The following is a 12518-nucleotide window of genomic DNA, read 5'->3' as shown; positions in this document are numbered from 1 at the left end:
ACTAAGAGGCCTGTGACTCTTGTATGTTGGGGACCAAGAGAAAACAGGATTGGATTCCAAGGCAACTTATCTACTAGCTTGAGGGTACTCTCCCAAGTATTGGGAGGCAAAACTGAGAAATTCTGTTGTGGAAGTGCTGCTTTGTGAGTTTCTGGCAAGTAGTACAGAGCTGTATTTGGTACCAGGGTGAATTGGATTTAAATCAGTTTTATTTAAATCAATATTTAAATCACTACTCAGAAAGACTTGATTTAATCATGTGATTCACATATTTTGAGTCACAAGGACCATGAAGAAGAAATTTTCCTTTGCTGTACAGTCAGCCTTCCATATCAGCAGGCTATTGGAGCATCCACAGATGCATGCATGCATCTGCTCTGATGCAGCCACATGCACATTGGTGTCCATGGAAATAATGCGATTTGAGGTCCTACATTTTTTGGTATATGTGGGAGGCGATCCAAAACCAAACCCTTGCTGACATGTCGGGCCAACTGTAATTTGTTTTCTGCACCTATCAATCATCATATTTCTTAATCTTCTTTTATGCCAGGGACTTAATCTTACTTAAAATATTTTGTAAATTGGGCCTCAGATTAAGATAGTGTATATGAAATAAAATGTCTATACAGTATAAACCTTTAAGCATTCCATCTGTGCTATAAAATCATAGTACTGGAGCACTATTGGGACTTGAAAGCTATCTGTATTGTGAAAGAAACTTCAGGTTGCCCCTTCTTTTCTCTTGTCCAAATTACTGTGTCTATAAATTGAGAAATTTATGCCCCAAAATTGACACCCAAATCCCAGGTCAATTTATCTACAGGTCAGTATGGTAATGTAATAGCAGCTCTTTCAGATTTCCTCATGCTGTTGGCAAAGCAGTTTATTTCTCTTAGAGTCTTTCTTGCCATACACACACTAAAAGAACCTCCAAGGTTTACTCTTGACCTATCCATGGGTCATGGCAAAATCCATGCTTTTGGCCTCCAAACCTGCCTTGACTTATACATGAGGTCAACTTCTAGTAGAATATATACAGTAAGCATTTGATCCCAGTCTAAATGCAAGTGCTAGCTTTTTCTAGAGCATGTCAAATTACCAGGGCCAATTATTTTTTTCTAGACCTTGAAGATTTTAGGCACTACCTTGAAAAACGTTTTGATTTTGAACAAGTAACTGTAAAGAAGTTTAGAACTTGGGCTGAGAGACGGCAGTTCAACCGTGAGATGAAGAGGAAACAAGCAGAGTCTGAAAGACCCATTTTGCCAGCCAATCAAAAACTTATTACCTTGTCTGTACAAGATGCACCCACCAAGAAAGGTAGGCCTTTTTAGTAATTTCAGTTTAAAATATATGTATTATGATTACTAGCTAGAATTTTTGAAGGAGGAAGTGAATATTTTTTACTATTATAATTTTTTAAATTTGAGTACTCAGTTTTAAGACACTGACCTAAAAGGAAAATTAATGTTAGGAGAATGTATATAGCTGGTATCCAAAAAAATATTTTAGCAGCAACTAAGTAATAATTGAAAAGGGACCTTCTGAGTAATCTAGATCAACCAATGCCTGTGAAGAATTGAAGCAGCAGACCTTTATGCTATATTATAAGCTGCTTTTGTTATTCCTCTGAATTTCAAAAGTAGTTTGAGATTCACCTGAATCCATTTGAACCTGTAAAGGTGCTAAGATCTTCAGAGGAAGGCTTTTTCTTGGTCCTGCAACCATCTCAGGATCGCTTGGTGAGGACACGAGAGGGAGCCTTCTTGGTGACTGCTCCCACCTTCTGGAAGTCCCTTACATCAGAGGCTAGACTGGCCCTCATCCTTTTGCAGGCAGGCAAAGACATTTTTATTTAAGCAAGATTTTAATCTATAACTGTGCCAGGGAGGCTTTTTAATTGGGATAGGTATCTTATTTATTAATTAATTTCTGTATGTTTTAAAACAATTTTATATTGTTTTAATGGTAATGATTTTAATTGTTGTTTAAAACTGCACTGGTAGAATTTAATAGATTTCTTTCTGTGAACTGCCTTAGGCTCTACTTCAGGAGAAGGGTGGCATATTAAACAAACAAACAAATAAATGTTCTGTAAATACATTCTAACATGGAATACTTGGGAATTAAGGGGCTGGTACACACACACATCTCACTTATTTTCATGGGATGAAAGAAAGGATTGCAGTTGAAGTGTAAGATGATTCAGATGATTCTTCTTGTTTAAAAACATTACATTTGAGATGGATAATGTTTATTTTCCCCTCCTCAGAGCAAGCTTGAGAAAGTCTATGCATTTGTGAAGGTTGTCTGTGCCTAAACAAGGGGTACTGGAAAATAAATGCTATGGTTTATGATTGGAACACTCTTAAATCTAGACATAGTTACGGTTGTAGTGAACTCCATAAAGACTCAAAACTGCATTAATACAATGTTTCCGTATTTCTAGAATTTGTTATTAATCCCAATGGGAAGTCTGAAGTTTGTATCCTTCATGAATATATGCAACGAGTCCTTAAGGTTCGACCTGTTTACAATTTCTTTGAATGTGGTAAGTGTACAGCATAGTATATTTGATCACGTAATCATTTATCTGCGGTATTTACCTTTGATTTGAATCTCTTAAATCTGAGACAAGTAATTCAGAAAGACTGACAGTACTGCATAAGATTTCATCTAGATTTATTTTCAGTTCAGAATATTGATAGAAAATACACACTTCGCATGCAGTAATAATTTTTTTATAATTTATAGAAAGGTTCAGAAAGAAAATCTGACATACTGTAATGTCCCTAAGTTTTACTTCATTCATTTTAATTAAATCACTTCCTCTGAAATTGTTCCCAAAGTAGCTTTCATCTCAGTAAAAATCAAGACAGTTGTTGCCATCATGTTTATAATCTAAAGGAAAACTGGGAAGAGACAGGCAAATTGGTGAAGAAAAGGAAAACAAGCAAACCTGGCCTTTATTCTTAAACTTTTAACTAGTACTTATTCTGAAATTTAATCACAGACAAATAGTCCTCAAAACCATATGACATCAGGACATTGATTGGTGTAATGTAACATTTTTATGATGCAAAAATTAGAGATGTATTGTTTTAAGAGAGCTTGAAGCACTTGAGGGATATCAGCATGTGTTAGAAGACTGCTTCCTTTATGGTGATGTGTAATGTTCTTTTTTACTCGTATGTTCTTATTTTAGTCTGATTTTATTTAGATATATTATTTTTATACAAATGTTCTATTAATATGCATACAACTTTGAGATACTTTTGGTCAAAGACCGTAAATAAAGATTGATTGATTGATTGATTGATTGATTGATATCAGCATGTCGAAAATTACTCTTTAGAGTATTTCGGCCATATTAAAATAATTCTGGAAACTGCCAATTTTTGTTCAATATAACTCTGATGGAAGCAAAATGTTTCTATAACATAGCTGAAAACATTTCAGTAATAGAGGATTGGGGCTTGTTCAGAATATTGTGATTTCAGTGTTCTTTCCTCCCTCTTTACAGAGAACCCAAGTGAGCCTTTTGGAGCCTCAGTTATTATTGATGGAGTGACGTATGGGGCAGGAACCGCAAGTAGCAAGAAACTTGCCAAGAATAAAGCTGGTAACCTATACATACTTAAATATCATGTGTTGGATGTGTTTGCTTAATGGCTAGTGCCCATTTGGCTACAATCACAGAATAATGATGGTCAGGTCCACCATCCTAAATAGTTTTTGTTGTTATGTGCCTTCAAGGCATTTGTGCATAACTCACCCAAGGTGACCTAATCGGTTTCTGTGGCTGAGTGGGGACTCAAAAATAGAGTTTACATCCTAATAATTGATCTAAGAGGACTATCTTAGTAGAACTGACTATGGCCTGTTACAGACTGCCAAAATAAAGCTGCTTTGGGTCTCTTTGGAGGTATGCTATTTAAATGATGCCTGGGTCCTAAGAGTCTGGAGGTCACGCCAAAGCCACACTCCATTCCTAAGCACTGGAGGGCAGCTTTGGTGCAGCTTCCGGATTCTTAGGATGCATGCATCATTTAAACAGCATATCTCCAAAGAGACCCGAAGCAGCTTTATTTTGGCAGTCTGTAACAGGCCTATAATTTCTATATATGATGGGGGGAAAGTGGCATGAAGTGTCTAGTTGAAATTGAGTACTGTTGTTTTTAAAGACGTTCTGAGTTTTGTAGTGTAACGAAATTGAGAAGAATCCCTTCACTTCTTTAATTTGTATAACGAATGTTAGGATTTCATAAGGAAAGCCATAGCATGAGGTTACAGTATTGCTCACAGTTTGAAGTAAGGGTGTTTAAGCAGTATGGCAGGATTGCAGTCTCTCTAGCCTTTCTGCTGTGCAGTATTCCACCTTGCTAAACTGATGTCCTCCAGATGTTTTGGACTGTTATTCCTATCAGCCCCAGCTAACATGGTCAGTGACAAGGGTCATAGGAGTTGGTACAGAACATCTGGAAGAGAAGTCTTCTGCCTGCCATGTTAGTGGTGCTTGATCAGAGCCTGAATCGTAGAATCGGAAGAGACCAGAAGGGCCATCTAGTCCACTTCCCTGCCATGCAGGAATACACAGTCAAAGCACTCCTGACAGATGGCCTTCCAGCCTCTTTTTAAAAGCCCCCAAAGAAGGAGGCTCCACCAGAGTCCAAGGCAGCATGTTCCACTGTCAAACAGGTTTTACCATCGGACAGTTCTTCCTAATGTTTCATGGAATCTCTTTTAGTTGTAGTTTGAATTATTTAGATATAGATAATATGACAGCATGGCTTGTACTTGTAGTTCTGTAAATGTATGCTTCTAACTTTCCAAAGCTTTTCCCATAAAATACTGACTTCAACACCAGTAGACTAAAATCTCTTTACCATTTTGAAACAGAACTGGAAAATACATTTTATGATCATCTGTCTTCTTCGGAAGAAAGTTTGGCAGAATACCTGATTACACAAAGGCCCTAAATATCTCAATAATTTATTTTTACAGCTCGAGCCACACTAGAAATCCTTATTCCTGATTTTGTTAAACAGACCTCTGAGGAAAAGCCCAAAGATAGTGAGGAACTAGAGGTACGGTTTATTGTATAGTCCTCTCTGTGTTTACTTGGCAGCAAGTTCCACTGTGTTCACATATGTCTAAGTATGTATAGAGGTTTGCAGTTTTAATGAGACTTGACCTGCTCTTGTGTCATAGGTGCTATTGAAAATTGCCACATTGCTGGTATTATTACTTGTGTTCTTATTTTGCGTTTCAGAATTATATGTGCTTTTAAGATAGTAATTTAGTATGTTTCATATTAAAACTTTTAATTAATAACAGTATTCATCGTCAAATTGTAGTTAACATTTTTTTCAGCTGACATTCTCTTTCTACAGCCTCGGATCTATCCATGTATAGGTTAACTTCTACTGCCACCCAGGCAAGGCAAGGGATCATGTGACATCAAGTTTAATTTTAAAGATCAGATCTGGAATATATTAGAGGATTAGGGAATCTCTCTCAAGCAGAGTTTCTAATATGCTAGGTTGAAGTTTGAACAATCTCCCACCCCCACACAATATCTAACAGAGAAAGAAATCAGACTTTTTCATTAAGATATAGCAAAGTAGTTTTGTTCACTAAGTAACTTGTGCATAATCAGCACAGGTTCATTTTCTGTGCATTCTGACCCATTCTGCCAAGAACTATCAGGTCAGAATGCACAAGGAAGCCGTTGAAATGCACAAACACCTGGACAACCTCAACAGGAAAGAAGAAACCCTGGAAGTAAACAAAGTTTGGCTACCAGTCCTGAAAAACACCAAAATCAAGACTCAGCACATGCAAAGGAACATCACCCAGGGTCAGGGGGTTTCCCAGCAGACAACAGATCACTAATTAAATAGACACAAATCATCCTCGCATATCTCTCACCCTGAGGCCTTGCCATTCACCAGTAGACCAAAACAGAGATTAACATGTAAATCACTTCCTCTCAGACAGTATATTTACCCCACTCACTCCCATGCCAGCATTCTCTGAAGATACCAGCCACAAATGCAGGTGAAACGTCAGAAAACAACTCTTGTAGAACATGGCACGTAGGCCGAAAAACCCACAAAAAACTAATTCTCCCTCTCATCCTACTTTCTTTCTGTACATTTGACTATGGAAGAAGAACTAGCGAGAGGAACTAGGAATCTGGTTTTTAAGAATTGAGATTTTGTATCATATGATTCCTTGCCTTGAACAGGTGGTAGAGTTTAATCTACCAAAAGATGTGTCCTCTACAAGGACTGTGTCCTCACAGTCATTCCCAGTGCACCAGTCTGTAAGAAGCACATACATTCCAAGCAAATGCCAAGTAGATGAGCATAAGTTTGCACTTTTAATTATTTTAACCAGAGTTTGATGGCTAAAAAAATGGACATGTGCTTTATAATATCTACATGTAGTCTAGTGATATCCAAATAAAATTCAGAAAGTGCTTGGATGTAACATTTAAACCTCTCTAGGATTACTAATTAATATTTTACCATTGAATGATGATATACCAATTTTATTCCAGTATTTCAACCATATCAGTATTGAGGACTCTCGGGTATATGAACTGACTAGTAAAGCTGGACTTTTGTCTCCATATCAAATCCTTCATGAGTGCCTTAAAAGGTAAGCTTGGGTGCTGCTAATGTGGTGCCAAGCAGTGTCAGATTCAAGAGATAGTTGCAGGCAGCTCTCATGATAGCTGCCATTGTATTGAACTCAGGAGCCAGCTTCTGTCTTCTCTGGGAACCTTACAATTCCATAGTACAGGCAAAGTATCTGGCTTTGCACATCATGCAGTATAGTGATACTCTTATGTACAGTTACAATAAATACTTTGGGGAGAGGTCAGTGGTTAGATAAACACGCACACACCGGGGTCACCTTTAGGCTTGTTCACATTGTAGTACTGTGCCAAATAAAAGTGGGGCTTGCCTCCAGATTAGCCCCCTTTTTGTACCTTTACTCTGTACAACTATGAATGAGTGGAAAAGTGCAGAGGCTTTTTTGTGTGTGTGCACTTTAGGCATGGATGGATTACGTATAGTCCAGCCAAATTAAGTACTTGAGAAACACATTGATTTAAAGGGAAGAGTTAAGTATTAAACTGTTGTGATTCAAAAGTGCATAACTTTGGCTAGTATGCTGATCATTTATTTCTTTGCAGATGTTAGAAATAGATTTTTTTTCTGTCCTTTTGTTGAGCACAACTATCAACCCTTTATGTTTTCAGTAATGTTGAACAGAAAATAATAAACATGTTTCAATACAAAGAGTTATATTAGTTAAACTTACTGGCTTTTGGGATGTTGGTGTTGTAACAGAAATTTCAGGAAACTTAAATTTCTAGGATTGGCAGAGCAATAGGATTGGCAAGAGGACCTAGTAATTGAAAATCCATACGTTTATTTCCAATTGTCGACAAAGGAAAACAATGAACTCAGTGGAATTCAAGTTCCAAAAGCTGAGACCCCGAACAAGACAAAATGGCTCTTTTTATATTATTCAAGACAAAGAAGCTTCTTCAATACACCTGATTGGCTAATTACAATTTAAACATACAGAATTCTTACAATCAGAACAGAAATACATGCATACATTAAAACTGCATCTTCACTCCTTACCCCCTCCTGTAGGAATTCAGTGGCTTTCCTCCTAACCTTGCTTCTGAATGTCCTTATCTCAGTAGTTTATGTTATGTCTTTTTACTGGTGCCAGCTTCCATCCAGGTCAAGATGCACTCATTATTCCTTTGCTCTAGTTTTTCTAAACTCCAAGCCTTTATTTCAAAAACCATCTCTCTGGCTGACAAAGGTGACTCCATCTTTCTATAGTTTTTTATTTCAACAAGGAATATTTCCACCACAGTGTCCAGGCTTGTTTCATTTAAGTCAGGAGTGGGCAACTGCAGAAGTGCAGGGGGCCATGTTACATCATTTTCAGTTCCAGGTAGTGGCCGAAATACATTTGAATTTCAGTGCTGAGCATATTGTGGGAGCCAAGGGAATCAAGCTACCATATTTTTGTGGTCTCTTGGGTAGTTTTTTTTTAAATTTTTCAGAATGATTTTTTAATTTGGGAGTCTGGGTGCTTTGAGGGGCTTCAGGGGTCAGAAAAGGAACCCCCATGAGCTGAATGCAACCTCCAGTCCAGAACACCCCCCCCCCCCCCCCATGAACTAAATAGATGTCTTGTATAAGATGCTGACAGTATTCTCTGTTTCCTCAAGAAACCATGGCATGGGTGACACATCCATAAAGTTTGAAGTAATTCCTGGTAAAAATCAGAAGAGTGAATACGTCATGACATGTGGGAAGCATACTGTGCGCGGCTGGTGTAAGTATGACTGTTTCTTTGAGAGAAATCTTGTTTCTTTTTTCATCTGTTTTGATTAGAATCTTCTCAAATATGCCTTTGTGTTCATCCTTGATTCTTATGAATAGAAATTTATTGTTAAAAGCTAAAAGCCGTCACAATATAAAATATATCCAAACAGTAAATACAAAAACAGTGTATTTTTTTCTTTATTCTTTATTCCTATGAATACTGACTCCATAGCCATGAAGGCACTGTCGTTGTCTGCCTCCAAGTCGTTTCTGACTTATCATGACCCTAAGGTAAACCTATAACACGGCTTTCTGATAAGCAGTTCCTCCTGTAACATCTCAGTATAATTGACTTCAAGATCATCGTTGAAGGCTCCCGCCACTCCCTTTACCATACTTCTTTTTTTAGTATGAAACACCTTTTGTCTGACAAAAACACACGCGATCTTGAAAGCGTCCACAGAAATTGTGCTGTCCTTTTGGTTGGCTTAGTAAAATTATTGCCACAATACAGATTTATGGAAATTGGGGTTTTATACTCAGCATGGCATTTTGTACTCCTTAAAGACAGGGTTTTGACTTGTTAAACACAGATAAGTAAAAACTGAAATGCTCTTTCCAACGTTTGCCCTTGATTTTTGATACCATGCTCAAATACTGGAAATGGAAAAGGGCTAGCCATTGGGTGTTTTGTTGAATAACTTATAATGGAGAATTGCAAACACAACTTTCTTTGTCTTCTCTGGAATATTTCTTAATATGCAGATGTCCATCATTAGCAAGCAGTTTGCTAATGACCTTCCTAGTGGCAATTTCTTAAGCAGTTTATAACTCAGTGGTTAAACTATATGAGAAGGAAATTTGCTGTATTAAAGACCACTTTTGGTGAGAGTCAACATGATGTAGTGGTTTGAGCATTGGGCTACAACTGTGGAGATCAGGGTTCGAATCCCTGCTCAGCCATGGAAACTCACTGGGTGACCTTGGGCAAGTTAAGCCTCTGCCTCAGAGGAAGGCCATGGTAAACCCCATCTGAACAGATCTTGCCAAGAAAAACCCCATGATAGGGTTGCCTTGGGGTTGCCATTAAGTCTGAAACTATTTGAAGGCTCACAACAACAAACTTGTACAGTTACTATGATGCAAGTGGAGGTGATTAAAAAAGATTTAAGAATTTACTGAGTGACTGTTAGGCAGAAAGGCCATTCTTCTTTATTTTAGATTTTTTGGATTGGTTCCTTACTAAATTAATTGCTATTTGATTACATAGAAATAATTGGTCATGAATTAAGTACTAATGAAATCAGTGACAATTAAGTAGACGTAACCTAGTCTGGAACTAAAGTCATACAGTTGGCCCTCCGTATCAGAGGGCTTTCAATCCCATCTCCCCACCCCACCCCGATACAAAAAAAGCAGGACCTCAAGTCCCATTACCGTCAATAGGCACAACATATGCGTGGCTATTGCCATTGGCGATAATGGGGCTATGTGGATGCTCCAGTCCACAGATGGCTAAGGGGTTGGATAAGCATTTTTGCTGTAGAAAAATAACCAGTGAAAGTTGGGTTCAACAATTTGTTGTAGCACCATAAAGGTAAAGATTTCCCCTTTGACATGATTGTCTAATTGTGTCCAACAGTAGGGAGCAGCACTCATTTCCATTACTAAGCCCAGGGAGCCAGTGTTGTCAGAGACAACTCTGTGGTCATGTGGCCAGCATGACTAAATACCGGAGTGCACAGAACACAGTTACCTTCCCACCGAAGTGATATTTTATCTACTAGCACTTTTACATGCTTTCAAACTGCTAGGTTGGCAGAAGCTGGGACTAGTGACCAGTGTTGCCAATCACTCTCGAAGGAAATTCCCTGATTAGCTTCCCAGAATGCCCCCAAATTTCCTGGAATGGGGGTGGGACTTCTGGGTCGGGGGTGCAAGGCACTATGGGAAGGCTAAACAGGGCAGGACTTCCAGGATGGGAGGTATGTCGGGAGGTTTTTGGGGGCGGGAAGATATTTTTGGCCGGTTTTTTTTGGGCGGGAGGGTTGAATTTCCCTGAAGGCCGAATTTCCCTGAATCTTCCAGGAAATTTAGCAACCCCAGAAATGACACGGAAAAACTTTAAAATTGTGCAAAATTCTGTTTAATCTGTGAGCTTGACTTTTAGACTTGGTTTATTTTTATCAGGTAAGAACAAGAGAGTTGGAAAACAGTTGGCTTCTCAGAAAATCCTTCAGTTGCTTCACCCACATGTGAAAAATTGGGGCTCTTTATTGCGCATGTATGGCAGAGAGAGCAGTAAAATGGTTAAGCAGGTAAGAGTAATACTATATATAGCTTGTTCTATAACTGTTTTAAATACTTCTGTTTTCAATGGTCTTTAAAATATTCAAATTCTATTGTTCATTATACTGTCACCTACACAATCAATAAAACTTCTCTGATATCAAGTCTTCACTGGTGAAATGGTATTAAGCTGACCACTGCAATAATTTATATAACAAGAAACTGTGAAAGAATTATGTGCTTCAGAGAGAGTTCCTATACTTTCTGACTATCAAGTGGCAAATGCATATCCCAACCCAGAAAAGGTTCATCACATGAACCACTACAGGAGGGGATTGGATATAGAAGCCCTGCAATGTTGATTTTGTTTGTTTGTTAATTTGTTTTATCGTTAGCTTAGCAGCTTCCACTTAAAGATGCACTATTGAACTGTGCTGAGTTTTCTCAGTGCAGCAAATACAAATAAAATCATATTTAGAAATAATCTTAATCCTGTTGAAGATGGGAAAGTTCAGTGAGAACTCTTCACTCTTTTGCAGGAGACTTCTGATAAAAGTGTGATAGAACTGCAGCAGTATGCCAAAAAGAACAAGCCAAATCTACACATTCTGAACAAGTTACAGGAAGAAATGAGAAAATTGGCACAAGAAAGGGTGAGTGTATGCTTATTAACATAAATTGCTGTTCAGTGCTGAGAACATTCATAAAGTCATTAATAGTTTTGCCTAGTAACCTGCCTTCCTGATTATTGCTTCTTAAATATACGAAAGATCTTCTTGAGTGGGATAGTATTTAGGAATACTTTTTTATTATTATGTGATTCTTTTTCAGTTAATATATTTGCTTATAAAAATAAATAATCCATCACATTGTTCAGTTCAGGGATTCTGAATTATCTACCCAGCTGTTACTCTGGTCCCATTAAAGTTCGTTCAGTATCCTCTGAGAGGCTTATTAAATGGGTAGTGGAGGCTATCCAGTCCATAGAATCATAGAGTTGGAAGAGACCACAAGGGCCATCCAGTCCAGCCCCTGCCATTCAAGAAGTCACAATCAAAGCATCCCCAACAGATGGCCATTAAGCCTCTGTTTAAAGACCTCCAGGGAAGAAGACTCCACCACTCTCTGAGGAAGGAGTGTGTTCCACTGTCAAGCAGTTCTTGCTTTTAGGAAGTTTTTCCTAATGATGGAATCTCTTTTCCTCTAGTTTGCATCCATTGTTCAGGATCATATTCTCTGGAGCAGCAGAAAACAAGCTTGATCCATCCTCAGTATGAAACCCCTTCAAATACTTAAACAGGGTTTATCATATCACCCCTTAACCTTCTCTTCTCCAGGCTAAACATACCCAGCTTCCTAAGTTACTACTCATTAGGGCATGGTTTCCAGACCCATGTTTGCTATGAACCTGTTTACATCACAATTGGCTAGGTTTATATGACATTACCATTTAGACAACAGAAGTTTGCCCAATGCTTCCATTTGTTTTGTGGTCATCTATTCTTACTTGATGTGGAACTCACCTCCAGCAAGCTATTTCAGTCTCTTGTGTGTGTCACAAATACCATGAAGAAGTAGATACTCCCCTGTAATTGTTCTTTGTGTGGTCATTGTTGAATGTACACAGTCCACACTCCTCCCCCTTTTCAACATCTGCACCAGTAACTTCTAGTGGGAGACAAGGAACTGAGAAGAATCTGCTGAGATGCACCTCATACTCCTTTTGGATACCATCAAAACCATACTCAGTTGTAGAATGTTATGATCATGGCTGTATGAAGGAACAAGGCCCCTAAGTGTGAGTTCGTATTTGACCAATGAAAGAACTACAAGTATAGAGTAACTATCTGTTCCAGTTGT

General features: G+C 38.2%; 1 protein-coding gene across 5 annotated transcripts in view; it reads left to right on the top strand.

Annotated features, from left to right (window-relative positions):
• Positions 1–12518, top strand: part of DGCR8 (DGCR8 microprocessor complex subunit) — a 37927-nt gene that overhangs the window by 17819 nt on the left and 7590 nt on the right. For 4 of the 5 annotated variants that reach the window (XR_016277266.1, XM_089489712.1, XM_089489711.1 and 1 more), the window contains exons 6-13: positions 1126–1323; positions 2453–2554; positions 3527–3625; positions 5008–5090; positions 6569–6669; positions 8273–8379; positions 10560–10687; positions 11198–11311. Coding sequence is in view for 3 of the 5 variants with exons in the window: in XM_089489712.1 (XP_089345838.1) it covers positions 1126–1323; positions 2453–2554; positions 3527–3625; positions 5008–5090; positions 6569–6669; positions 8273–8379; positions 10560–10687; positions 11198–11311 (932 nt within the window). In the remaining 2 variants the exon portion in view is untranslated. Of the gene's footprint in view, positions 1–1125; positions 1324–2452; positions 2555–3526; positions 3626–5007; positions 5091–6568; positions 6670–8272; positions 8380–8601; positions 8661–10559; positions 10688–11197; positions 11312–12518 lie in introns of those variants that run through there. The other variant, XR_016277267.1, reaches the window with a different exon arrangement.

This window comes from Sceloporus occidentalis, unplaced genomic scaffold, assembly GCF_023333645.1.
Source record: "Sceloporus occidentalis isolate IW3139 unplaced genomic scaffold, rSceOcc1.0.p SCAF_41, whole genome shotgun sequence".
Classification (NCBI taxonomy): Eukaryota; Metazoa; Chordata; class Lepidosauria; order Squamata; family Phrynosomatidae; genus Sceloporus; species Sceloporus occidentalis.
The sequence above is the reverse complement of the archived record's forward strand: the minus strand, read 5'-3'. Positions and strand labels throughout refer to the sequence as shown.